The sequence below is a fragment of the Bos indicus genome, chromosome 6, assembly GCF_029378745.1.
Source record: "Bos indicus isolate NIAB-ARS_2022 breed Sahiwal x Tharparkar chromosome 6, NIAB-ARS_B.indTharparkar_mat_pri_1.0, whole genome shotgun sequence".
In the NCBI taxonomy this organism is placed as follows: domain Eukaryota; kingdom Metazoa; phylum Chordata; class Mammalia; order Artiodactyla; family Bovidae; genus Bos; species Bos indicus.
The window spans coordinates 116,285,803-116,313,267 of record NC_091765.1 but is presented as its reverse complement, the minus strand read 5'-3'; the positions used below and the strand labels follow the sequence as shown (position 1 = coordinate 116,313,267).

At 49.9% G+C, this 27,465-nt stretch overlaps 1 protein-coding gene across 11 annotated transcripts in view; it reads left to right on the top strand.

The window, feature by feature from the left end:
* The window catches only part of ADD1 (adducin 1), a 91,135-nt gene that overhangs the window by 60,059 nt on the left and 3,611 nt on the right, over positions 1-27,465 (top strand). For 5 of the 11 annotated variants that reach the window (XM_019963223.2, XM_019963224.2, XM_019963225.2 and 2 more), the window contains 11 exons: positions 7,163-7,243; positions 7,425-7,574; positions 9,837-9,980; positions 10,081-10,179; positions 10,762-10,938; positions 15,017-15,361; positions 17,884-17,985; positions 18,602-18,691; positions 19,408-19,500; positions 23,470-23,626; positions 26,835-26,921. In XM_019963223.2, coding sequence (XP_019818782.2) covers positions 7,163-7,243; positions 7,425-7,574; positions 9,837-9,980; positions 10,081-10,179; positions 10,762-10,938; positions 15,017-15,361; positions 17,884-17,985; positions 18,602-18,691; positions 19,408-19,500; positions 23,470-23,626; positions 26,835-26,921 — 1,525 coding nt within the window. The remainder of the gene's footprint in view (positions 1-7,162; positions 7,244-7,424; positions 7,575-9,836; positions 9,981-10,080; positions 10,180-10,761; positions 10,939-15,016; positions 15,362-17,883; positions 17,986-18,601; positions 18,692-19,407; positions 19,501-23,469; positions 23,627-26,834; positions 26,922-27,465) is intronic. The other 6 variants (XM_019963226.2, XM_019963231.2, XM_019963228.2 and 3 more) reach the window with 3 other exon arrangements.

Below are 27,465 nucleotides of genomic sequence, written 5' to 3'. Positions count from 1 at the left end.
CGTTTCTCTTACAAGCTCACTAAGATTTCTCCACTGTCTTTTCCTTTGTTCAAACCTCCTGACCCCTGCTCCCCACAAGTGACCATGTCGTCTTGCCAAGAAAATGGCACCTCTTTCCTGATGTTTGTTCCTGACCACCTGTTGCAGTGTCCTGACTCCTGCCTACAGGTCAGACTTTGTTTCCTGGCTTGGAATTCCATTGCTTCCTACTTTTTTTAGATTCCTAATGCATTATGAAAGAGGAGAGTGAAAAAGCTGGTTTAAAACTCAACATTCAGAAAACTAAGATCATGGCATCTGGTCCCACAACTTCATGGCATATAGATGGGGAAACAATGGAAACAGTGAAAGACTTTATTTTCTTGGGCTTCATAATCACTGCACATGGGGACTGCAGCCATGAAATTAAAAGACATTTGCTCCTTGGAAGAAAAGCTATGAGAAACCTAGACAGCACATTAAAAAGCAGAGACATTACTTTGCTGACAAAGGTCCCTATGGTCAAAGCTATGGTTTTTCCAGTGGTCATGTATGGATGTGAGAGTTGGACCATAAAGAAAACTGAGCACTGAAGAACTGATGCTTTTGAACTGTGGTGCTAGAGAACACTCTTGAGAGTTCCTTGACTGCAAGGAGATCCAACCAGTCCATTCTAAAGGAAGTCAGTCCTGAATATACCTTGGAAGGACTGATGCTGAAGCGGAATCTCTGATACTTTGGCCACCTGATGCGAAGACCTGACTCTTTGGAAAAGACCCTGATGCTGGGAAAGGTAGAAGGAGGGAGGAGAAGGGGATGACAGAGGATGAGATGGTTGGATGGCACCCCGGACTCAATGGACATGTGTTTGAGCAAGCTCTGAGAGTTGGTGATGGACAGCGAAGCCCGGCGTGCTGTAGTCATGGGGTCGCAAAGAGGTGGACAGGACTGAGTGACTCAACGGCAGCAGTGTGTTGTGAGGTTTCTGGCTTTCTCCCATCCCCTCCCTTTCCCTCCCCTTTTCTCTTTTGTTTCTTGTCTCTCTTGTGGAGGTGATCTCTTTGTTTGAACCACTTGATCTCATCTGTTTTTTATAATTTCTTTCATTGAATATTTTAAATATATATATTTATTGTGGCAAATGTACCTCACACAGATATAAAAGAAGTTATAGTCTTCTGAGTACTTTTAACCCCTTGAAATAACCGGCATTAACAGGTATTTAGATGTATTTAGATTACCCTTTTCTGCATGTTTAACACACTCAGGAAATAATACTTAACACACGTGTGTAGATGTGTTTTACTTGTGGTCTCATAACCACTGGTATTTAGTTCAGCTCTATTCTTTTTTTTTAATAGTTGCATTTTTTATTTTTTTAAAAACAATATTTATTTATTTATTTTGACTTCACCGTGTCCTTGCTGCTATGCAGGCTTTTCTCTCGTTGTGGAGAATAGGGGCTGCTCTGAAATCACAGTGTGCGGGCTTCTCTCTGCAGTGGCTTCTCTTGCTGCCGAGCACGGGCGTGCGGACTTCAGTGGTTTCAGGTTGCGGCTCCAGAGCGCAGGCTCAGTAATTGTGGCATGGGGGCTCAGCGTGTGGTGTGTGGAATCTTCTGGGGCCCCGGGTTGAATCCATCTCCCCTGCACTGCACGGTGGACCCCCAGCCACTGGACCGTTAGAGAAGCCCTCTGCTCCACTCTCGACTCCGAAAAACAGTAGCCTTTATGGTGGTGGCCTGAGGCCCACCTCTGTGAGCAGGGCACTGTGCCTCTGGGCTGCAATAGGGATCTGTGCCAGAGAAACTGAGGCAACTTCCCCTGTGTCTGTTCTTTGCATTGCTGCAAAGTGAACCTTTGACAACGCGAATCTGGCCCTGTTGTATGCACACTGCCACGCTTGCGCAGTGCTTCCTCCACCTGGCACTCCCGCTTCGCCTCCCTGACGGCAGTTACTGTCATCCACACTGTGCTTGCTTGTCGTCCATGTCTGTGTGTCTATATCAGCTCCACGACGGGAGCCTCTGGCTGTGTCCCTAGGACCAGTTCCTGTGCTGGGCACCTGAGGAAGGAACGCGGTGAACTCTCGGATGGAATGATGCAGTGAAATCTGCAGTTGAACTGAAATTCTGCTTCAGTAAAATTATGAAACAGGCCCTCCACAGCGTCTTTTGGTGTTTGATCAGTGGATCCAGTTAGCCTCCCACAAGTGCCGGCTCTCTTACTTGTGCCTGTGTGGAAATTGCTGGCCTCTGTGACTAATCGTGTTTGACAAAATGCTTTGTGTAGCGATGTACTGCTAAATGGTTGCCTAAAAATTAGTTCCATGGAAACGTTGCAGCACTAATAGGAGCTGTGACCCTTGGCTTAATGCCACCTTACATCCTCTGGGTCTTTAAAAACTGTTTACTGCTAGTCCTGTTATGAATGCTATTTAAATAAGTTTGAATTGCTTAAATTGCTCCTTTTTCCCCCTTTAATTATTTAGGACTTGGCAGAATTAAAACATTAGTTGTTTAACTTTTCTATAAGTATTCTGTTTGGGACTTAACACTGAGTAAAAAAAGAAATTGAAGTTACCAAAAAATACTTCTTATAGCTTGTGAGCTATAGGATCTTTAAGAAAGAAGGTTTTTGTTTTTCTAACTATTTATGGCATGCCTTTTTTTATTTCAAAGTCTAGGTATTTTCATACAGAGATTTAAGAGAAAAGACATATTAACAGTATCAGTACAACCAAATGCCCTCAGAGGTCATTGTGCCCTTTCTCTGAAAGAGGGCAATAGAGATTACCTGCTAAAGGGATTTAAAAGTGCTAACAGGTGTTAGAGGATTGGGGATGATTGTCTGAATTACATTGCTATCTTAAGATTGCTTTGGATTTAGAAAAGCTTTTGGTGGGGTGGTGGAGGGTGTCAAAAACCAGGATGGCCCAGCTGGGCTTCCTCTCTTGCTGGCACTTAGCTGATGGCAGGGCCTTTCTGTCCCTGAATGCCTCCTGGTGTCAGTGGAGTGCTGGGTTCACCTCCATCCTGCATTCCACGCAATGTGTTAACCCTCTGAGGTGGGGAGCTTCAGGGTGGGGGCGGAAACAGTCAGGTGTATTTGGTTTTGAGTGAAAGACGTTAACACTCATTCCTTGTGCACAGAAAAGGGGTATTAACTGTGGGAGACATGAAGTGAGACCAGTGCTAGTCCACTGGGGACTAGAAAACTTTCTTTGAAATGTCTTTTTTTTTTTTTCATTCTGGGGCTTAGTGTTTAGCATTTTCTCCTTTTTGTTTGCAATTCAGAAAAGTGTATGTTTTAAGCTTTTTCCATTAAAATGTGTAGATCTGTTGAACTCACTCTTGGAAAAATATGGTTAGGAAAGAAGTCAAAGAAGAAAACAGGGGGAATTCACTGGTGGTCCAGTGGTGAAGAATCCTCCTTGCAATGCAGGGGATGTGAGTTCAATCCCTGGTTGGGGAACTCAGATCCCACATGCTACAGGGCAACTAAGCCCAGACACTGCGCCCTGAGAGCCCGCACACTGCAGTGAAGAGAAGCCTGTGTGCTGCACAGCCAGAAGTTTAAAAAAGGAAGAAAACAGTATAAGTATATTTGAGTCTTAATATCCTGCAGTGGGTGGGAAATGGCTCAGTTATTAAACATCAATTTGAGAGACTATTACATATTACGAAAAACAATTACAAAGACCATGTGAAAACATGAATATTATGAAAGTATAAAATGTATACTGTTTATACCTATATGAATTATGTGTCTGTACACACACATACACACAAAGAGAAAAGAAGTGATTACAACTGGCTGTGTAGTATTTTTGTTAATGTGGGACCTGACATCATGCTTCTAAAATTTATGTGTAGGGAAAAGGCCTAGAATAGACAAGCACTCCTGACAAACTAGGTAATGTGCTTTTTCCTATCAAGTGTCAAACTTATGATGATAATGAAAATAGTGTTCTTTAGGCAAGAGAAAATTACAGATTAATCAGTGAGACAGAACCCAGAACTGGATCTGTGTCTGTTGAAAGCAGATACACAAGAGTTGACATTGCAGATCGGCAAGGGAGTGATAGACCAGGCTATGATTGGTGCTGGCACAACGGGCTTGAAACATCAGAGTGGGAAAGCTGTATCGGATTTTTCCCTTACACAGTATAGACTTAACAAGCAATTCCAGTGATTTAAGGATTACATGTGAAAAATAATACTTTAATCATTTTGTTGTTCAGTCACTTAGCTGTGTCCAACTTTTTGCGACCCCACGGACTTCAGCATGCCAGGTTAGGATCAATATAAATGAAAAAATTGACTTTTAACCTCTGACCGAAGGAAAGTTGTCTTACGACACAAAAGCACTTATCATAAAAGAAAAGATGAAAAAAAAAAAGATGGATAAATTTGACTATGTTAAACAAATTCCTTGTCATTAAAAGACACCATAAAAAGAATGAAAATAAAGGTTACAGTCTAGAATATTTTGCCTCACGGGTGCTGGTGGTTGTCAATTGCTTGGTCGTGTCCGACTCTTTGTGACCCCATGGACTGCAGCACACCAGGCTTCCCTGTCCTTCACCATCTCCCAGAGCTTCCTCAACTCACGTCCATGGAGTCGGTGATGCCATCCAACCATCTCATCCTCTGTTCCCTTCTCCGTCTGCCTTCAGTCTTTCCCAGCCTCAGGGTCTTTTCCAATGAGACAGGTTTTCGCATCAGCTGGCCAAAGTATTGGAGCTTCAGCTTCAGCATCAGTCCTTCCAATGCATGAAGATTCAGGGTTGATTTCCATTAGGCTTGACTGATTGGAGCTCCTTGCAGTCCAAGGGACTCTCAAGAGTCTTCTCCAACACCACAGTTCAAAAATATCAATTCTTTAGTGCTCAGCTTTCTTTATGGTTCAACTCTCACATCCATACATGACTACTGGAAAAACCATAGATTTGACTATATGGACCTTTGTTAGCAAAGTAATGTCTCTGCTTTTTAAGGTGCTGTCTAGGTTTTTCATAGCTTTTCTTCCAAGGAGCAAGCATCTGTTAATTTCATGGCTGCAGTCCCCGTCTGCAGGGTTTTTGGAGCCCAAGAAAATAAAATCTTTCACTGTTTTAATTGTTTCCCCAATTATTTGCCACGAAATGATGGGACAGGTTGTTATGATCTTAGTTTTTTGAATGTTGAGTTTTAAGCCAGCTTTTTCACTCTCCTCTTTCACCTTCATCAAGAGGCTCTTTGGTTCCTCTTTGCTTTCTGCCATAAGGGTGGTGTCATCTGCATATCTGAAGTTATTGATACTTCTTCTGGCCATCTTGATTGCAGCTTGTGCTTCACCCAGCCTGGCATTTCGCATGATGTACTCTGCATATAAGTTGAATAAGAAGGGTGACAGTATACAGCCTTGATGAACTCCTTTCCCAATTTGTAACCAGTCTGTTGTCTCATGTCCAGTTCTAACTGTTGCTTCTTGACCTGCATATAGATTTCTCAGGAGGCAAGTAAGGTGGTCTGGTATTCCCATCTCTTGAAGAATTTTCCACAGTTTGTTGTGTTCCACACAGTCAAAGGCTTTAGTATAGTCAATGAAGCAGAGGTAGATGTTTTTCTGGAACTTTCTTGCTTTTTTTATGATCCATAAGATGTTGGCAGTGTGATCTCTGGTTCCTCTGCCTTTTCTAAATACAGCTTGAGCATCTGGAAGTTCTCAGTTCATGTACTGTTGAAGCCTAGCTTGGAGAATTTTGAGCATCACTTTGCTAGCGTGTGAAATGAGTGCGATTGTGCAGTAGTTTGAACATTCTTTGGCATTGCCTTTTTTTGGGATTGGGTTAAAACTGATCTTTTCCAGTCCTGTGGCCACTGCTGAGTTTTCCAGATTTGCTGGCATATTGAATGTAGCACTTTAACAGCATCAGCTTTTTGGAGTTGAAGTAGCTCAGATGGAATTCCATCACCTCCACTAGCTTTGTTCATAGTGATGTTTCCTAACGCCCACTTGACTTGGCACTCCAGGATGTCTGCCTCAAGGTGAGTGATCACATCATCGTGGTTATCTGGGTCATTAAGATATTTTTTGTATAGTTCTGTGTATTCTTGCCACCTCTTTTAATATCTTCTGCTTCTGCCTCATGGGTAGCTAACAAAAAATTAGTATCCAGACTAGATACAGAACTATCATTAAGAAAAGGGTGTGCGTGTGTGCTAAGTCACTTCATTCTGACTGTCTGCGACCCCATGGACTGTAGCCCACCAGGGACTATTTGCAGAGTGAAGGAGCGAGGCAGGCCATATGAGGACGTCGCTGCCACTGTCCACACAGACCCCACGTGTATTTCTGTTTGGGCCCCTGCAGAAGTCACTGTGCTGGTGAGGAAGTTGACCAAATGCCGTGAGGCCTTTCCAACAACCACTGAATTCCATCCGTCTGACGCTAGTTAGAATTCTTGGCCCAGGAGTAAATGTATTCCATCCCAGTAGGTTTGCGAAGTCTTTTGAGTCTATTCCCAAATCATTAAAAATTAGACTACATTTCATTAGGACAGGACTCTTTTTTTCCTCTCTTAGGACAGGTCTTGTTTTTTTTTTCCCTTTCTTAACTACATAACTAGCATCTCGCACAAATCCATCATATGTGACAGATCTGTACTGAACGAATTGTTGAAAGAGAACTATATTGTGGAAGGCAGAAATAGACCTTAGGAGTGAGGGTGCGATGTGTAGAAACTCTTCATCAAGCAGAGAACAACTTCCTCTTATTCGTGATTTTTATGATTGTTCGCTACCCTCTAGGTTTTGAGTACTTAAAAAAAAAATTTTTTTTTGAGTTTTAAAAAGTAACTCTTGAAAAAAAAAAAAACAACTCTTGGTTTTCATTATTACATTCTTGAGGAGATCAGCTTTTTATACATGGTACTGGTTTGGTAGCCTATAGGTTTTTCTCTTCATAAGGTTAATTATCATGAATATGATCAAGGCACACTTTATATACCTAATAAGCTACTACAGCGTAATAATAGAAAGCTTTCAGATCACCTCTTAGCTTTGTGATAGGCCCTATAATTAAGTGCATTCCTGTGTAGCACACCTAATGTTCACAGAAAACTTGTAAGTCTATGGACAGGAAGAGATGCAGATGATTTCAGTAGGATTTTTGAGCTAATTTGGTAATTCTCCCCACAGACCAGAGTGAGCTCGGAGCAGGAACATTTCCTCATTGTACCTTTTGGACTTCTCTACAGTGAAGTGACTGCATCCAGTTTGGTAAGAATGTCCTTGGCTTCTTGGGCATAGACATAAAATTCAAGAAAGAGGGCAAAGTCTGTTTTGTGGATTAACTCACGGGAAAACTTTTAGGTATTAACACTTTAAACTTTGTTTTAAATAATTTCTAGTTAGGACAACTTGAAATCCTCATGATACTTGGTCTGTTTTCTTACTGCAGGTTAAAGTCAACCTGCAAGGAGACATAGTGGACCGTGGGAGCACCAACCTCGGTGTGAACCAGGCTGGCTTCACACTGCACTCGGCCATCTATGCTGCACGCCCGGACGTGAGGTGTGTCGTGCACATCCACACGCCAGCCGGGGCCGCGGTGAGTGTGTGCTGCTCTGGCAGAGCCTGAGGTCGGAGGGTGCTCGGGGAGCAGGGCTTCACCTTTCCTCCGAGTTGCCCTCCCTTGTCGAAGCAAGTCAGTGCCCTTCATCTCATTGGATTAGAAGACTCTTTTACTACTGTGTGTGACTTTATTAAGAGAATATATATATATATTATATATATGTATATGTATTTAAGGGGTCCATTTACTAATTTTTTTTAAACTTCATTTTTTGTAATTTTATCTTTATTTATTTTTGGCTGTGCTGGTCTTCGTTGCTGCGTGGGCTTCTCTCCAGGCGCACTGGGGGCTCCTCTCTTGCTGTGGCGCGCAGGCTCTAGGCGCACAGGCTGTGGCTGCGGCGCGCAGGCATCCCTAGTTGTGGCCCCCAGGCCCCTAGCACAGGCTCAGGAGCTGTGTTCACGGGCTTCGTTGCCCTGAGGCACGTGGTGTCGGAATTCCCTGATAGAACCCGTGTCTTCAGTATTAGCAGTTGGATTCTTTACTTTACCACTGAGTCACCAGGGAGGCCCAGCTATCTAATTTTGAAAAACGTAATAAATCTGAAAATGTCGTAAGACTTAACAGAGAATCGGTGTGTTAAAGAGGGGAGTGAGACTTCAGTGCCTGGGAGGCTGTGTGGGAAGTGCAGTGACAGCAGTGAGTGGAGGCTCCTTGTTTGAGAGGAGGAGTGGGGGAGATGGGGTGGTGGGGGGAGGAGCTGTGGGCTCCTCCCTGTGGAAGGGCCAGTAGGGTATAGGAGACTTGCGCCTGCTCGATGGACTGTGGGAAGGAGCCCCGTATAGGTGGAGAGGTTGAGGCCTAGAGACAAACCCAGCCAGCAGTCCACAGGTAACCTGCCTGGAGTCAGCGGAACCTAGGTTGATTGTGACTTGGGAGGAGTAAGAAGCCAGGGGAAGGGAGGTCCTAGCTGGTCCAGTGGGCAGGACGCCACGTGGTCACTGCTGTCGCCTGGGTTCAGTCCCTGGTTGGGGAGCTGAGATCTTGTGAGCTGTGTGATGTAACTGGTCCAGGCTCTTAGAGGAGACTCAGCTCCAGCCGTGAGCTGGCCAGGAGCCTTCCCCATGCTGATGACCAAGTCTGGGCCCTCTGGTACAAACAAGCCACCTGACAAAGCCTCAGACCCCTCAGTATGAAAAATAGGCTTTCTGAGAGCCCTGTGAGAGCCAAACACTCAAGAGCTAGCTGGAATTGGCTTTTTATCACCAGTTTTGTATTTTAATGACTTTCTGGGTTGGTTTCTTTGACAGATGACCTCATTGATTAAGAAATACTGGATTTTACTCTATCTGGATGTTTTAATGTCATAGATCTTTGCTTGTATGGATGAATGTGAGAATCTGGTTTGTTTGCTTTACTTTGAAGATACAGGTCTTAATGTTGGCATCAGTTTATTAGATATCATTCTCCAAGTGATATAGGTCTTCCAACCCAGAAAAATCCATGCTTTCAAAGGAACTGTTAGAGGTACCTTTGAGAATATGGTTGTTACAAATATCTAGCATGTAATTTGTTTTAAAACTTAACAAAGTAAATTTAGTTTGTAATGAAATACTTATAGAAAAACTGTTACTGTGAAAGGAATTAAATAATGATATTGCCTTTTTTGGGGGTATTGTGTTTTTAGATTAACTTCTCTGTAAGAAATTATTAGTTATAATTTAAATCTCTGGAGGTTGTTCGTCTAGGTAGAAGACATTTAAAATTAGCATATTCTAAGGTCAGTTTGGAAAATTTAAGGAAACTAAAGGGCTATATGGACACTTAGATTTTTCACTTAATGTAGAGAAATTGTACAGTATACTTGTCCTAAACCTTTATAAATTTCCTTTTATCTGATTTTCAGGTGTTCTAGCGCACCTGCGAACTAAGGTGAAAAGTACACAAAACCTCTCGGCTCTTCAGAAGCCTCTCTCTGCGGCGCTGTGCCTCCTTTAGAGGAGCCGCTGTCTCTCCCTGCAGCAGCTTTGGGACTAATCTTATTAAATCTGAGCTCACTTCTTGTTTACAGTCCGTGTGGGAGAAATCCAGAAAGATGTGAAATTTTTTTGAAGTCTTCCTTGATAGTGGTGGCTTTGATTTTTTAAAGTATGGATTGGTAATAAGACCCATTAAGGCTTATCTTAATTTCATGGGCTCCTTTATTTCTGAAAGAACAGTTTGAGGAACGCGCTTGCCAGTTGTCAGTCCATGTGCACTCCTGACTCGTCTGCACTGATGCTGCCTCTTGTTCTCTAGGTCTCTGCGATGAAGTGTGGCCTCTTGCCCATCTCCCCTGAGGCACTTTCCCTTGGAGAAGTGGCATATCACGATTATCATGGGATTCTGGTTGATGAGGAAGAAAAAATTTTAATTCAGAAAAATTTGGGGCCTAAAAGCAAGGTCAGTAGGCATCTAATCTGGTATTTAAATTATCGAGGGAAGAAGAAAACATATCTATCTTCTTGCCTGGTACCTAGAACTTTCCTGATTCTTCCCTTAGGTTCTTATACTCCGGAATCACGGCCTTGTGTCTGTTGGAGAGAGCGTTGAGGAGGCCTTCTATTACATCCACAACCTTGTGGTTGCCTGTGAGATCCAGGTAGGCAGTGGCCGTTCCATGTGGTCTGGTCATTTCTAACTTAATTTTTCAAATACGTAAGTCACTACCATTTATGGAGGGCTAGCATATACTGGCCCTGATATCAGGTGCTTATTTATGTTGTTATGGGTCTTTTCGTTTGAACCCAGGCACTTCTTTTGAGAAGTAGGCGCAGGGAGTAGAGCTTTGCCCGCAGTCTCACAGCTCTAGGTGCTGCTTATGCCAGGTCTGCCAAGCTCCCCGTTTGCACATTATTCATTGTTACCCGGCTTACATCTGTGTATTTACCCTGACGTATGTCTGTGTAGTAGCAGCTGCCAGTCTCCTTTATATGACCTTGGAAGGGGCTTTGTTTTCCCATTTATTCTTCAAGTATGAGTGCCCAGTATTTTTTCATGCTAAAGACAAATTTCTGAAAATAGTCTTGTGATTTATCTGTCACTTCCATCTTGCATTTTTTATTCTTGCAGTGATTTGGTTTCTTTTGACACCTCCATTTCTATTGAAGTGATCTCTCATAGTCATCTGACCTGCTTGATCAGTAAGGAACTCCAACCGTTGTGTTTGCTTGTTTTGGAAAAGGTTCGAACTCTGGCGAGTGCGGGAGGGCCAGACAATTTAGTCCTCCTGGATCCTGGGAAGTACAAAGCCAAGTCCCGGGCCCCTGGGTCCCCAGCAGGGGAAGGCAGCGGATCACCACCCAAGTGGCAGATTGGCGAGCAGGAGTTTGAAGCCCTCATGCGGATGCTGGATAATCTGGTAAGAATGTGGTCACCACTCGATGGTACTGCTTTCATCCTAAGAGCACAAATGTTGGGGTTTCTATAGTTAGTGGATGGTGTTATGAAATTACTGTTTTCAGGCAGTGTCAGAATGCTGTGTCTCCAGAACCATGAATATGTACCAGGGCAGTTTAAGTTCTAAGCTAAATTGTGATTGAATACACAGGTGAGGGTTTCTTGTCTCCTTTTGTTTTTAAAGATAGCATCATTTGGACTATGTGGGGATAGTAGCTCAGAGGATAGTGTACTTTGCTGAGTAACTGAGTCCTTGAGTAGCAGGGTCAGCTCAGGACCCGTCAGTCCGAAAGCAAGCTGTCCAGGGGGCCTTTCTGCATCAGTCAGTTAGCCGAGCGTCTTGTTTGTTATAACAGTAAATTCTAGCCACGTGGGGCCTGTCTGCTGTGTTTCACATACTTTGCTGCCTATCTGTCACATGGGAGACCCTTTGCTGCCTCCTGAAGGGACAGGGAGCCCAGTGTGGTACAGAGTGCGACCATGGGGCTCTCAGCTTAATAGGCATGTTAAAGTAGTCTGTGGCAGGATGTGGCCTGTCTGGTTGTAGTGAGGGATGTCATCCTTTTGCAAGGATCATAGAGGAAATTTTTGTAGAGGGTGACCCTTGAGAGTGACCTCAAAGAAGAGGTCAAAGTGTGACAGCTTATGCTGGGAAAAGGGAGGCAACTGTAACATGGCCATGGGCACGGCCGGAGACCCAGCCGCGGGCACGATGGACAGCCTGGCCAAGGGGCAGGACCGTGCCTTTCTGGTCCGTCTCTGATCTCACCAGTCGGTTTAAATGTTAGGGTCGAAGCAACCTCAGTAAAGGCAAATGGCTCGGTGCTGGGCCCTTCTGCTGCTGCAGCGTCACATCTCTTAGATAGGGTTCAGGGGTCCGTCCTGCGGCCACATGGACATAAAGTAGTGGGCGTGTGGGGCAGAGAAGCCATTGAAAGGGCTGGTGCCGGCTTCACGTGAGTTCCCACCATTGGACCAGGTCTTGGTGGGGATGGGTGGCTTCAGGAGGCAGGAAGTTTCACTTTTCTGAAGAGAACAACTCATGGATCTGGTTCAGCGTGTGCTAAGTGTCCTCAGAAGGTTCTTCTCCCTGAAGTTCTCCGACTTAGGAGAATGTTGCTGTAAAGGGAGGAATGGGAGTGAACGGCTAAGCAGTGATGACGACAGCGTGGGTGTCACTGAGGAGGGTGGTGCCTGGAGAGCAGACTCTCCTGACTGCTGAGCTCGTGTGCTCAGGGAGGGTGGGCTGTGCTGACGGACTGTCTACTCTAGCCGTGAGCGGGGACACAGTCTTGCCCTCGGAGAGTTCATGGCCTTGTCGGGAAATGGACAGACAGATCCCACATGTAGCCCAGACCTCGACGTGTGCCTGACAGAGCACGACGGCAGTTGCCAGGACAGAGATGGGGCTTGAGCCAGGACTGGGCCCGGGGACAGGAAGGGAATTGAGCTCATGGAGGCGATCAGTGGAAGTGGCAGGGAGGGTAGTGCAGTCTCAGGAAAGTCACCCAGAGCAGGCTGAGAGTGGGGACGTAACCCTGGCATCTGACCCGGGGTCCGGCACCGGAGGAGCCGGGCAAAGCAGGGGTCGTGGGGGCTCCAGTCTCACCATGCCTTCTTCTCTCCCTCGGGCAGACACTTTGACCTTTCCCTGCTCTTACACCTACAAGCCAAATGGGAATGGGAGGGAGAAGTAAAAGTCAAGAGAACACCAGCCTGCCACATCTTTTGCACTCAGTACATTCTGGAAGGTGCAGAGAGAGAGAATTAGAGTTGGTAACTCTAATTTGAGGGGGGCGGAGATAAAGGATGAAAGAAGATAAGTGAGATTACAGCAAGGGTATTTATTTGGTGCCCTTAATGTGCACAGGTTATCCTTAATATTAGAGGCTCTGTGGTTTATGAGAAACAAGCGTCGACAGCAATCACTGACTGTAGTCTGTGTTTTAGTTTATCATCTGATCAACTGTATATGTTTGCTAATAACTCAGTCAGTAGAGAATAGTTGAAGATTCTCACACTGTAGGAAATATTTCATATGATAGTCATAAACATTTCTGGCATACACAGAAGAAATGCTAACTTGTTACCCAGAAAATCAAGATATAATTCCAGCTTCTCAAAAGAAGGAATAAAGCCGATTTTTAACATACAGCACGTCTCAGGTCTGAGTTTTGCTCTGATTTTGGTCTGGCATTTAAAGGGGAAGAATAAAGAAAGACACACCACACCCCCTCAGAATAAAAGTTAGTGACGTCCTGGATGGTTTATTTGGAATTCATGAAGATTACTCAAGAGCCCTGACTTTCAGCAAGAGGAAACCTGAGTGAATTAAGAACTGTATGTTTCAGAAGACAGTGTTACTTTTTATTCTTCAACAAAGCATGTTCGTAAATGGGAAAAAAGCGTGTTAGAAAGGGAAGACACTTACCTGTCTTCCTGAGTGTAGTTACAAAACAAAAGTAAACAAGGGCCAACTGCACTCGGGTCATTACCAGCGCGCTTTGACTGTTGTAAGGGAATGGTTGGTAATGAAGGCGGCCTCCAACGAGGAGGAGCTCCCAGAGGGGAAGGAGAATCCCCACGTTGAGAGCAACGTTTCTGAAGTAGCTTGGCAGGTGGCATGTAGCCACTGACTCATCCTGGCTACCAGCCCTGTGTGATCCTTTCAGACCTGAACCCCCTCATCATTCACAGTGAAGGCATCATTCACAGTGAAGGTGTCCTCACCTGGTTCAGGTATGACAGGGAGTCCAGGCACAGTCCAGGCTGAGTCAGGTCCTTGGCGTCGGGCCTCCCAAGGCTCCAGTCAGGGTGTTGGCCTGGGCTGGGTTCTCAGCAGAAGGTTCTCGTGGTGGAGGATCCACTTCCGGGCTCTGCACATGGTGGGCAGACTTGATGTTCTTGCCGCTCAGGCGTCAGGGCAGCTTGTTCTTTGAGTGCCAGCAGTGGACCCGGAGACCCTCTCAGGGTGAGCGCTGCACTCTCCTGCAGCACAGCCTGTCACCTTGGCCGAATGCTTCTGCCTTGAAGCAGGCCCTGGTCCCGCTGATAGCACACAGGGGAAGGGGTTTATGGTGGTGGGGGCCCTGGGGCCAGTCGTGTCGGTCAGGCTCCCGGACACTCAGTTCTGGAGACTGGTGAGTGAGGCATCATCCTGGCCTGGAGATGCTGTCTGTGGGGTCAGCACACAGCGGGCACACGGGCTTGGTGCTGTTACAGAGGTGGGAGTTAGCAGGCTGCGGGCTGTGAAGTGCAGGAGCCCAGGCTTGAAGGCTCACTTGAGTGCTGCTGTGTTTAGGGATGAAGCGATTTTGCCAGGTACCAGCTGTCTGAGGTGTTTGGTCTTCCTGAAAGATTATCACGGTATTTAAACTGCGACTGAAAAGGTTAAAAAAAAAAGTGTTAAGTACGTTGATTAATATAACTTGTTCTGTAGCCAACAGCAGGTAAACCCAGGTTGCCTTTTGAATTTTAACTTTTTCTTGATACATATATATATGAACAACAGGGTACCTATATTAATTCTTAAGAATTGAACATACTGTGTAAGCAGCACCTATATCCAATTCCAGCACCCAGAACCTCCTGTCCCCACTTTGAGTCTCTTACTGCGTCCCAGGGGTGACCCCGGTCCCTCCTTCTAACAGCGCAGACTGGTTTTCCTCTTTCTGTGAATGGAGTCGCACGGGCTGTTCTTCCACATTGGGTTTCTCTCATCAGTGTCGAGTTGGTGAAGATTCGTGCAGATGTCTCCCCTGGTAACAGCGTGTTCTCCCTGCTGTGTCCCGTTCTGCTGTGTGAATGGACCGCAGTTCACCCCTTCCACTGCTGGTGGACTCGTGGGTTTTTACTCTGGGGCCTTGGGAATCCTGCTGCTGTTGGCATTTTCGTACCTGTGAACACACTTGCAGTTCTCCTGGGCAGCCCTGTCCATGGGGTGTGCATACTCTGCTTGTATAGGCGTTTCCAGCTTTCTCAAGTGAAGCACTGATTTTGAGACCTGGAGTATTGACTGTCTCTTTCTTTTCGGCCCCTAGGGTTATAGAACTGGCTACCCTTACCGATACCCTGCTCTGAGAGAGAAATCTAAAAAGCACAGCGATGTGGAGGCTCCTGCCAGTGTCACAGGTTACTCGCTTGCTAGTGACGGTGATTCGGGCACTTGCTCCCCTCTCAGACACAGTTTTCAGAAGCAACAGCGAGAGAAGACAAGGTGGCTGAACTCTGGCCGGGGCGACGATGCTTCTGAGGAAGGGCAGAACGGAAGCAGTCCCAAGGCGAAGACTAAGGTGTGGACGAACATTACACACGATCACGTCAAACCCTTGCTGCAGTCTCTCTCGTCCGGTGTCTGCGTGCCAAGCTGTATTACCAACTGCTTGGTCTGTGCCTACTTACTGTTCATAGTTAGATGACGTAGAGCAAGTCGGCTCGCTGGGGCTTCGGAGGCTCTGGGACTCTCACCCTCTGACCTAGGTTTTAGGCAAACCTTCCTCGTTAACCTTCTTCAGCCTGAATTCAAATCCACTTTTGCTTCAGCTATAATTCAAGTAATACACTCTGCTTGAAACTGCTTAAGATGTATTGTGCTTCTGCAGTAATTCCAGCATTACCTAACTCTGTGCACAGCAGAAATACCACGTCACTTGCGTGGATTAACCTGAGAGTGGGAGCTGTCGTTCAGTTCAAACCGTATTTGAAGAATCTCTAATACTTCATGACACAGATGTAGTTGGAGCATAGCCTGCTGTTTTAATGTCATAAGCTCAGCTGTTTGATTTTAGGTGCTAACTCAGGCATGTTCTTTAAAGTCCTAGTGTTTTCTTAAGCAGTTTTCCCTCACGGCTCACGGGCATCTTCTCAGCTGGCCCTCTCGTTCACCTCCTTCCCCGCTTGCTGTGGTCCCAGAGCCTCCGAACGCTCTCAGCCAGCCCCCTTCTGCATGGACTGTTGCATGTGAGTAGACAGCCACAGTGGAGTCTCTGGCTCCTGCTGGGTGCGGCATGGCCCAAGGGCAAGCAGGCCACCTGCCAGCGCCAGCCCCAGTCGTTGGGAGGTGAGCTTCGTGTCAGGAGGAGCGCTGCCTTGGAGGCTGCTCCGCGGTCCTGGTGCTCAGACGTCTCTGGGCAGCCCTGGCCCTGGACGGTCCACTGGGCCCTGCATCCCAGTAGGTGAGGCCTAGGTGGGGCCTCACACGAGGACGCGGGCCGGGATGCACGCGTCTCTGTGCGGTTAGTTCCGCAGGAGCAGAGGGGAAACCAACCTAGACGTCCCGAGACGGGACCCCACGCAAGCCCAGCGGGCCATCCTGCTTCCCTTGTGAAAGGGCTCCTGCTTCATAGTTTATTTACAAGAAGTACGTTCTGTCTCCCCAGGTGGGGCTGGTGTCTCCTGAGGCACAGCTGGTGAGACAGCCTCTGTGCTCCTGAGGAGCGTGTCACGTGGCAGAGACTCTGCGTGCACATGGCCGGGCTCCAAGTTGGAGCCAGTCTCCTCTTTCCTGCCTCCTCACCTTCCTTCTCTTTCTCTCTGTCCCTTTTTTTCTATTTTTATTTTATTTGTTTTGTTTCTAATTTAGTTTACTTGTTAAAGGGAGTGGGCCTAAAAATGACTTTCTGCTGACCAGATACATACAGAGTGCTGAACTGCTGTGAGGAATTTTTCCTAAGTGTATATGTCACAGCAGCTTTGAGCCTGATTTACTATTTGCTTGAAAAAATATTAACTTGCTTTAGGTATTTTAGTCACTGTATAAGTTGAAGGGGAGACTTTGTTCAGCTTTTAAACTTGTTTCTTACTGTTCTGGAGTAATACGAATTCCTTGCAGTGTTCCCAGGTTGGTATATTAATTTATAATAATCGTTCTTAAGTTTTTTAACGTGTTCAAGCTTCTGAGGTGATTGTTTTAATGTTTGACTAAGCATTATGTTTGATAAGAAGCTGGAGTTGTTTTTGTCTGAGGAGATAACGGCAGTGAGTACCTCGCAGCCCATGCCCATCCCACGCTGCCTGCACAGCGGCCCAGCATTGGACAGTTTTGCTGCTTTCTTCAGAATCTCTTGGTTTATGGCTATTTTATTGCCTCTTGAAAATACTCTGAAAGGCATAACATCTGCTCTCTACCACGGGCTTGTTTTAGTGTTCAGTGCCAACTCATGCCTGAGGGTTAGAATTTGATTAAAAATCTCATATTTGATTGGAGGTCCAAAAAAAACTATGCACGGAAGGCGCATGTGCTGGTGACGTGCACTGGTATCTAAAACAGCCTTCCAGTGAGGGCTCGCGAGCTTTATTTTTTTGTGGGACATTGTTGTAACACCCAGAGAAGCATTAACTATATAAAGTACTTGACATCACCAAACTCTTCCACCAGTAGCTACTGTATAAGTCTTCATACAGTAATTTTCTTGGGTTGAAATAGCTACGCAAACAGTGCATTCTGATGCGGAGTTTATTTTAATGCCAACTTTGGTGATGCCCACTCTTGCCTCACCGCACAGTCTTCCCTCACCGGGCCAGCCGCATCATACTGCTTCTCATGACCCTGTCATCTCATGCTTCCCTCCGGCTTTGGTGTTGGGGTCTCTCCGAGCAGTGAACCAATGTGCTCTGAGGGGTCCTCCACGACTAGTCCGAGGCCGTCATGGGTGTAGCTCTGTCAGCAGCCTGTGTCATGCCTGGGTCTCAGCTGGGCTTATTGACGGGCCTTGCCCGTCAGTCACAACTCTGGCTCCCTGCATGACTGGTTTCCAGCCACTGCAGTGACACTGTGGTGTGGTCATTGGTTCATCCTCTGTGAGGGTCAGTGCATGACCAGATGTGAGATGAGTTGGACAAGTTGGGTGTTGTGGTGTCACTTACTGTTGTCACGATTCTGACTTCTCAACTGTTCTTGATATTTTAGTGGACTAAAGAGGATGGACACAGAACTTCCACCTCTGCTGTCCCTAACCTGTTTGTTCCATTGAACACTAACCCAAAAGAGGTCCAGGAGATGAGGAACAAGGTGCGTACTGACCGCTGCCAGCACTCGCTGGAAATGCGTGTGGGGAGGAGGTGGCTTGTGGCTGTGGGGAGAGCTCCAGCCCTGGGCGGCCGGCGGCTGTCCCGTGACTGCCGGGTCCACCCTTCACCTGCTGTGCCGTGCACGGCGGTGAGCAGCGGGCGCTTCTGGGCCCGATGCTTGAACGACACTCGTCCCTCAGCACGGCAGAGTCCCTGGCGAGAGGAGCCTTTGCCCCTGCCTTGCCAGGTCCATTTGAAGAGTTGTGAATGTTTGGTGTGTTGGAACGTGAGACCCACCAGTGTTCACAGGGTCCCTAGAAATGGGCACACAGGGTGTCTCCCCTCAAGTTAGCGAGGGCAGTGAGAGCCATGCCTGCTGAACTTGTCTGGAAGAAGCAGCAAGTCTGGAGGGTCCGTCCAACCCTCTGAGTCTTGAGTTACTAATCAGGCTGGACGAGCAGTGTTAGGCGGGCAGGGTAGTCGTGCAGGGCCCGCCGGGGAGCAGGGCAACCCAGAAGAGCAGCTTGTGCGTGGCTGGGGCTGAGCGCACACAGCAGCTTCAGGCATGGCGAACGGTCTCTGTACTGTTGATGTGTCTCTCTCCTTGCGGTCCTCAGATTCGAGAGCAGAACCTGCAGGACATTAAGACAGCTGGACCCCAGTCCCAGGTGTTGTCTGGTGTGGTGATGGACAGGAGCCTTGTCCAGGTGAGCGCTCAGAACGGTTCTGCCGTTAGTGGGTGGCACTGACCGCCTACTCCAAGTTACTCTTAAGTTGGGAGAGGATGACTGTGAGGTAAGTGTCCTAGGCACCCAGTTCCCTTTGTTTAGAGTCTTCGTGGTAAGAAGTAATCGGCCCCTTTTCCTTGAGTTGTAGACCGAGCATCAGCATGCCCAGGGCCGTGTCCCCCAAGCCTGCTCTGCGTCGTGCACGCCTGGGTGAGGGCAATGCAGGCTGCCTGCTTGGGGCCCGGGTTTACCTGGTTCCAGCAGGAGCTGTGGGACACGCGGGAGGAGGGTGGCTGTGGTGGACGGTGGTTCTTGTCTGTGTTGCTGTCCACGACAGCGTGCTGCTTGGGAAAGGTGCAGCGGGCCCCTGTAAATGTGATGCACATGTACACTCACTTCTGTAGAAGGACCGCCCCTCGTGGCACCCGGAAGATAACTGTGTGAGTAGTTATCTCGGACAGTTAAGTTGCCGCCCGATGCTTTAGGCTCGACTCGCCAGGGTAGGTGACTGGTTGCTGTCTGCGGTGTGGGCCAGCGCTTGGCTCTGTGGCCCGTGTTTGCACGTCGCAGCGCCACCCCCTGCCCAGGCTGCTGACGGCCGTCTCGCTGCATGCTCTCTGCTGCTCCGCGCTGCGCTCTGGGTGACGTGCTCGGCTGGGCCTGGTGGACTCTGACCACTCAGTTTACTGTTGCAGGACGCACCCCTCTCTGACTGTACGGAAAGAATCGAAGGGCTCGAGCGTACAGAGCAGACCTTTAGTCCCGCTAAGTCTCTGTCTTTTAGAAAGGTACTCACCGCCCCTCCTCCGCTACCTGCCGGCACCCCTTGCTTGTCACCCGCCCCACCCCCTCCTGTCGCTGCGCCTGGTGTTGTCTTAGGTACCAAGGAGCTCTAAACGAGTCTCTGAGCTATTTGTGAGATTGTACAAGAGGTTCTGTTCTGTCCATTCTGTTCTTTAATTAAACATTTTGTATGAGGTTATTTTTATACTTTTCAGCATTTTTATGTTGTGCTGAGAAGTGGTTGATCTTAGTGATGTTTCTCGAGATTTGCATGTGACTTTGGTCGGTGCATATTTTAGGACTTTGCCTACATTACAAGGTGCCAGCTGCAGAAGGCTCATGGGTCGACCACGAGCAGTGTGGCGGCTCTCCCGAGAGACCTCCCCTCTCGGCTTGCTCAGCTGTGATCCGAATGTAATGAACATGGCAGTCAAAGGCTGTATGATTGAAAAATGTCATTTCAGAGGAATGGTAAATAAAACAAGACAGTCTTTGCCAACCCTTGTTGATGAAATGTGAAAATGAAAGTGTCAGTCACGTCCGACTCTTTGTGACCCCATAGACCATAACCCACCAGACTTCTCGGTCCATGGAGTTCTCCAGGCAAGAATACTGGCATGGGTTGCCATTTCCTTGTCCAGGGTATCTTCCAACCCAGGGGTCGAACCTGGGTCTGCCACATTGCAGGCAGGCCCTTTACCATCTAAGCCATCAGTATTTTTACCTAAAACAAAGCAAAACCAAAAAACCCTAGATAATTGTTTTGAATGTTGCAAGGGGGAAAAGGACTTAGCAAAATTTGAAATCCCAAATTGTAATTTCTCTGTGTATGTGGTACGTAGAGTCAGTGGGGCATGTATCCTGTATGACCTGCCCAGGTGGAAGGAAACTGCCTGTGCGCACTCAAGGCTGCTGGTGTCAAGGACAGACACCGCTGACTTGTGTGTACCCTGTGTGCAAAGGGAATTTTCAGGGCCTTTTTCAGTTAATACATCTCTAATGAGATGCAGATATTTATTAGTGTTCCAGTTGCCAGAGAAATCAGATTTGTACTAATTCGTCTGCTGATGAAATTCTTCTGCATGTTTGTACATTGATTCCACGGGTCCCATTTTTCCTTGTCCTTAGAATGAAGGACCAGTTACTATTCTTGGAGGAACTTCTCCCGGCGAGGAAGAACAGTTATCTTTTTATCCCTCTCAGCTGTTTTCATGTTGCTCATCTGGGCCATAAGCTGTTGTGATCTTACTAGTTCATAATTTTTTCTCTCAGATACATCAAAGTGTGTTGAGTCCATGAGCCCAGGACGCTTAACCATGAAAACCCGAATCTCCCTCTGGCTTCGTGGGCTCAAGCCAGCTGGCAGTCATTGCTGTGCTGTCTCTCTGGCATTGTTTTGTGCTTGGTGGCTTCTGTTTGTGCCCTGGGAGGGCTGTCTGGGGGTGCACCTGTGAGCCATGTTAGAGGACGCTCGTGGCCAGCCGCTCGTCCGGGTGTAGTCTGGCTCTCGCTGTGCCCAGTGGTGCTCCCAGACTTGGAAGTGCGTCACAGTCCCCTGTGGCTGCTTCGTCAAGAGTTGGATGCCTGGCTGGGAAGCTGAAAGTCTGTGAGAGGAGGTTCCTGGCTGTTCCGGAGTCCCCGCCTCAGTGGCAGACACTCGCCCGTGAGTGCGGCCTCAGGGCGGGTGGCCGAGGACGCCGCTCCCGGCGGCAGGTGTGTGTTCTGCTTCTCCTCCACCGTCCTCTCCTGGTGCTCATGTTTGCACCCTGGTCTTCTTCCCACCCAGTGTACTTCATTTTCACGGCGCCAATGTCTTTGACACCCTGGTGAGCAGGGCAGCGGGTCCCAGCCACACCCGACACTCGGGACCGCGGAGCCCGACTGCAGGCACACTTGGCTCCAGTGCTGGGTGGGCCAGCCCTCCCCTCTGGGTTTTGTCATGAGTTGAGTTGTTAGAGGCCAGGGGGTGTGCGTCTGCTGAATGCCGTCTGGCTTGTGCAACACAAGGCTCCCTGTGCCCACGTGCACATGCAGCCCCGCTGCGCGCCGGAGACGTGAGGCGCCTGCAGCCCGCCCGGTGCACTCGCTCGGGAACTTGGTGTTGACCGTGTGTGTGGCCCAGCACCTGGAATGTGAACTCAGATCTGAACAGGTTTCACTGGTGAAAACCTGTGCTCAGGTCAGGGCACTGGGCCAGGTTTGCACAGTTCTGGAGCTGGAGCTGTCCCCCGACCCAGACCCCATCGGTCAGGTGCAGACGTCACTGCTGGGCGCATGGTGCCTCCCAGGATGGAGGGGTGAGAACCTCTCGGGGCTGCTGCAGGGAGCAGCCCTTCCACATCCCAGTTCCTCAACCCTGTTGCCCAGCAGCAGGCCTGGGGCTCTCTGCGTCCCCTCCCTCTGGAGTAACAGGGTCCCCTATCCCCGGGTCTGGTCAGAGCTTCCGGAAGGCAGCTCAGCCCTCAGCTGAGGAGTTTGGAAGAGGGAGCTTCCTGCCGGTGGAGCAGGACCCAGCCGTGCTGCACCTGGAGGACCAGGTGTCCCGGAGAAAGGGCCTTGCTTGACCACAGGGCGTAACCAGGCTTGATTCTTGATATTTTATTCCTTTACTCATTGTGAACATAAGGTTAAATGAATGTGAGTGTTCCTCTGAGAGCTTGACTCTCACTCATCTCACTGGCAGTGATACCAGGATGCAGATGCCACTCCCTAGCTGCTGCAGTTTCGAGGACGTCAGGGCTCAGCCTGTCTCAGCCTCGGTCAGGCTGCAGGCCCCTCTCAGGGAGAGTAGACAAGAAGGGACTTGTTTCAGGGCACAGAGCTGACTCAGGGCAGACGATGACCCCATCACTGTCTGGGAGGTGAGGCTCCTTCTGGGTGAAAAGCCAGGACTACCCCGGGGTTAGGCCTGCTCAGGAGGAGCCCCCCACCCCCATCTAGGCAGCTGATCTCGAATCTGGAGGCTCTTTGAGCACAGGCTGTGGGCTCCCAGTCCTTCTCCCCTTCTGGGTCCATGTCGCTGGACAGTGACCCTCAGCCCAGGTTCCCAGGGCAGCGGTTGGCTGGTGAGCTGAAAGTCGTGGGCTGGCCTGACTCTGTCCCTTGTGCCCGGCGCTCGCATGCCCTCTGCCTGCGGTGTCGCCCCTGAGGAGAGTGCTGCCAGGCTGGGCCTGACGTCTGAACAAGTGCAGCTCCTCCTGTCTTCACTTGTTTCCAAAGTTATTGTTAAGTCACCGGACGTGTTTGGGTTCTGCCTGCCTCTCTCGGACATGAGCTGCAGAGCATGTGGGGCCAAGCAGGCAGGCTGTGGGGCGGCCCGCCTGCCGCCCACGTCCCTGGGGGCGGCCTGCCTGCTGCTGCCCGTGGGGCCTGTCCGCCCGGCCTCCTTCCAGCCGGGGCCGCCGTGGGCTTCACTGTGCTTAAGCTTTCCTTCTTCCTTTGTGTAAGTTCTTACAGTTTTCCAGGTTCCTCAGACAAGTACTGGTGTTGTGTGTTACGTTGTCATCTCTTCGTGTCTGGAAACAAGTTCCAGGCTTTAGTTACTCAGCAGACGTACGAAGGAGCAGAGCTTGTCTGTGCTCTTAGAGCAGACGCTCGTTTCTGAGCACACCTGCCCGAGTGCTGTGGGGAACGGTGTCCATCGGGGAGGAGGGTGATGGGCTGGAGAAATCCTTCTGCATCCCTGTCTGAGGACCTGGCCCCCCTGGGGCGCCCTCCACGCTCCGGCTGCACCTTGGTGCGTTTGCACCTGAAGTCTGGAGGCTTCCTTAGGATCCGCTCTCTCGGCACCTTCAGTCTGTAGCATTAAAGTCCTGCTTCTCCTCTACGCTGCAGGCTGCTGCCCCACCTGAGCCTCAGGCGCCCCTCAGAATGCTGTGTCCCCTGTCGTCTGTCTGTCCGCCGCCACTGCCCCGCCTGGGAGGAGGGAGAGTCCTGGGGGTCCCTGTAGACCGTCTGTCCCTTTCTGTCTTCAGGGTGAGCTAGTGACGGCTTCCAAGGCCATCATCGAGAAGGAATACCAGCCCCACGTCATCGTGAGCACCACCGGCCCCAACCCCTTCACCACGCTCACCGACCGCGAGCTGGAGGAGTACCGCAGGGAGGTGGCGCGCAAGCAGAAGGGCCCGGAAGGTGAGGAGGCGCTGTCCCTGCGGGCGCCTTGTCCTGAGGGGACTTCAGGTGCGCGTCCTGACCTCCCCCGGGCTAGTCCTGGAGGACGTCAAGGGTAATCACGGCTCTAATTGGTCTGGTCGGGAGGGCCCGGAGTCCTCGCGTGAGAGAGGTCCTGCCTGCAGTCAGACTCGGTCGGGGGGAACCCCCGCTGGTCTGAGCACCGCACCAGCACGAGGCAGGGCCTGAAAAGAGCCCTGCTTGTCAGTGCTGCTGTGAAGCCTCTTGTGGGCGAGAAGGGAGGGAAGGAGTCCGTGGGCCTCTGTGGCCTCGGGAGCCCTGGCAGGCCCTCTCCCGTCCAGGTTCCGGGCCGTGCCGGCCAGTGCTCCGTCTCCTAGCTGGATAGCCGTCTGTGTTGAGGGCTCAGGACGGCCAAAGAAGAATGCATCAATTAACCTGGGATGGCTGGTGGGCAGACCAGTCTGAGTATTACTTTTAAGATGCATTCCACCTTTGATGTATGTAGTACTTCATTGTCAACAGTTCCCCGAGGAGGGGCCTTCTCTGAACTGTCTGGTCTCATTCACACTCCAGTCGTTTTTGAGCAGTTAGGTTGTGGCAGGCCCTGTGAGTGCTGTGCGTTCCTGTGTTTCAGGACTGTTAGCTCACAGTAACCCTGAGAGCTGGGTCTTTTCTCACTGGTTAGAGCAGAGACACCTGTTCCCCAGAACAAAGCCAGGTGCGGCAGAGGCCCGCCTAGGGCTGACCCACACCCCGGCACCCAGTCTCCCCACTTTCATCTCAGCCACAGTCACGGCCCAGGGTTTTCTCTAAGCCCCGAGCGCTCCCTGGCCGGGCATGGTCACAGGCCCAGGGCCTCGCATGGCCTCTTTCCCCACCCTGCAGAGGGGGCCCAGGCTGGGGCTGTCTTCCTATTGGCAGCTCACAGGCTAGGAGGACATGGTTTTGTAAAACATGTTGGGACTACTTTGCAACAGAGGAAAGTAAACAGTTCTGAGAGCCAGAGCCTCCTGGAGCAGCTTTTTTCACACTTCAGGTTTTTAAAAGCAGACTCAGGCATCGTGATGGCCAGGAGAGAAACCAGCCTTCCACTGTGTCTGACACGAAGGCTCAGGAGTCTGAACCGCTCTCCCAGAGTGCCCTGGGTCGGTTGCCATGCAGCCCCTGGGGCAGGACGTCCCCTCCAGGAGGCTTGTGCCGCCCTTTCTGGCCTCAGTGTGCACACTGCTCCCTCCTGGAGGGGACGTCCCGCGGTGACCCTCCAGGGTCGATAGGGACCGTCCTGGGAGCCATTTCTGCTTCAAACACTTTCTCTGATTTCCCCCAACTTAATTTTTCTTTTTAGTCTTGTTTTAGGTCAGCTGCATATGCATCTGTGGCTGCTGTTGACATTTGAGTTGTGAAAAAGGCTGCTGTGGAATTACCTTTCAGCTTGTTAAGTCCTCGGTGCCTGTCGCTTTCTGTTCTGTGTGCGTTCAAGTTAAGACTCCGTACACATAGATTCAGGGGGAGCCTGATCTTCGGGTCACAGCGCTGATTCTGACTGCCTCCTGGGCAGTGCAGGCGGCCTGCAGGAAGCTCTGTGAGAGCCACAGCCCTGATACGGACTGAGAAGGAGAGCTCGTGTGTGGGCCTGAGCCCCCGGTCCTGTAGCCTAATCCCAGCTCCTGTGCACAGAGCCGCGTGTCTGCCCTCTGGCCCCTCCCGGTGTCTGGGAAACCCGGATTTTTTTTTTCTTTTAGTTTAACCACAAGGCATGAGAGCTTTCTCCGCACGTGAAGGCTCTGTCAGGAGGGATGTTAGAGGGAGTGAGTGGGTGGATGTGTGTGGGGACAGCTGTGAGCATGCTGTGTGCTCACAGACCTGTCAGCATGGGAGTGGCAGCCAGGGGCCCTGCCAGGAGACCCCTGCCCAGCACTGCTGCCAGCCCTTGGCATGGTGGGAGGCGGTAGCGCGTGCTGCAGGTGAGACTCAGGCTCTGTGTCAAAGGTGAGCACTTCAGGTACAGGGAAGAAAGCCTCTGGCCTCTTTTCCTGGTGGAAGGAATTTTTGTCCTCAGGCAGGAGATGTGCCGGCCTCTGTGCGTAGACATCTGGCTTCAGGAAGGGAGCTGTAGGTTTAGGAGGTGTAGGGAATACGGCACTTACTAGCCCTAAGCTATTAACGTAAAAAGTGACAGTGAGACGGGAGATTCTAGGAACTAGGGTAACAGTGGTATACACTTTTCCCTAAATGAGAGGTAGACTTGGAATTTTCTGGATCCTAGTTCCTGTAATTTTTTTCTCTGGGTTTTAGAGCATTTTACTTTAGGAAAAAAAATACGCATTACAAGTGCCAAGTTTATTCCTCTTTAATGTCTGTTTTATGTATTTCTTATTTATTTTATTTATTTAATACCTATTTTATTTCACTGTGCCAGTCTTAGTGGGGCTTCTTTGGTGGCTCAGAGTCTGCCTGCAGTGTGGGAGACCTGGGCTTGATCCCTGGGTTGGAAGATCCCCTGGAGAAAGGGCCTGGCAACCCACTCCAGTGTTCTTGCTGGGAGAATTCCATGGTCAGAGCCTGGCAAGCTACAGTCCATGGGGTCGCAGAGTCGGACGCGACTGAGCGACTTAACACTTTCACTTTTTCACCAGGCTTCTTGTGGGATGCGGGATCTAGCTCCCTGACTAGGGATCAAACCTGGGCCCCCTGCATTGAGAGTGTGGAGTCTTAGCCACTGGACCACCAGGGCAGTCCCTACAGCTGCCAGGTTTAAAGTATTGGTAGAAAATGCTCTAAATAAAAGATTAAAACCAAGATTGTGCTCATGGAGTGTCCCTTGAAGTGGCAGGTAGGGGGTGTGGGTGCTTGGGACCTTGGGCTCTTCCTCAGCAGTGGGATGCTGAGGATGTGGGGAGGGGGCTCCTCACTGGGGGACCGGCCAGGGGTCCCTGGTCAGCACAGCACAGAGGCAGCTCTGGTGATCCCGAGATGCAGGTCCACACTCCAGTCCTCGTGGGCTTCCTTCATCCTCTTTCAGACAGCGACTGGGAAAAGCTGAGGACAGTGGCTGCGAGCTCTTGTCTTCCAGGCTCCGGCCTGTGCCCTCCTGGAGGCGGCCCCATGGGCAGGGCAGGCCAGCCCGGCTGCCTTGGAGGAGGGTGACGGGGAGGCCCTGGGGTTCACAGCTCTTCACACGCTGTCCCCCTGGTTTGTGCATCTGCAGAGAATCTGGACCAGGCAAGAGAAGAGAAAGAGAAGAGCCCTCCGGAGCCGCACACGCCCCCCAGCACCCCTGTCAAGCTGGAGGAAGGTGAGCGCTGGCTGGGGGTGGGCCTGAGGCCACCCCTCGGGGGGAGGGTACATGGTTGCCCAGGGCGCCCTTGCTGGGAGGGGGCAAGTGTCCTGACTTTGTGGAAGAAGAGCAGCTGAGTGTGGCAGGAGCTGAGCTGACACCAGTGGCCAGCATGCGTTTGCATGGGGCCAGTGCGTCGCTGGCTCTGCGCGCCCACACCTCTGTGCCGTGCCAGCTGTGCGCTGAGAACTGCAGGCGGCGCAGACCCATAAGTGCGGTGCGCGTGGTCGGGGACAGAGCCTGCCTGCGTCCGTGACGTCAGTGTTGCCCACTGCTTGCACATTTCCTCCACCCTCCTGTGCTTGGGTTGCCCCGGAAGCGTCCTCCGTCATGTCCAGGCCCCTGGATCGCACTCTCTGGCCGTACGAAGAGCCCATGGAGAGTGCCGGGCCCCGGTGGTCTCCCAGACCGCCTGCCTGTGTCTGGGGCCCATGGCCTCCGTGTGTGTCCTCCATCGTGTGCGTGGTGCTTCCCCTGCCTGTCCGGGCCTTGGCCCACCCCC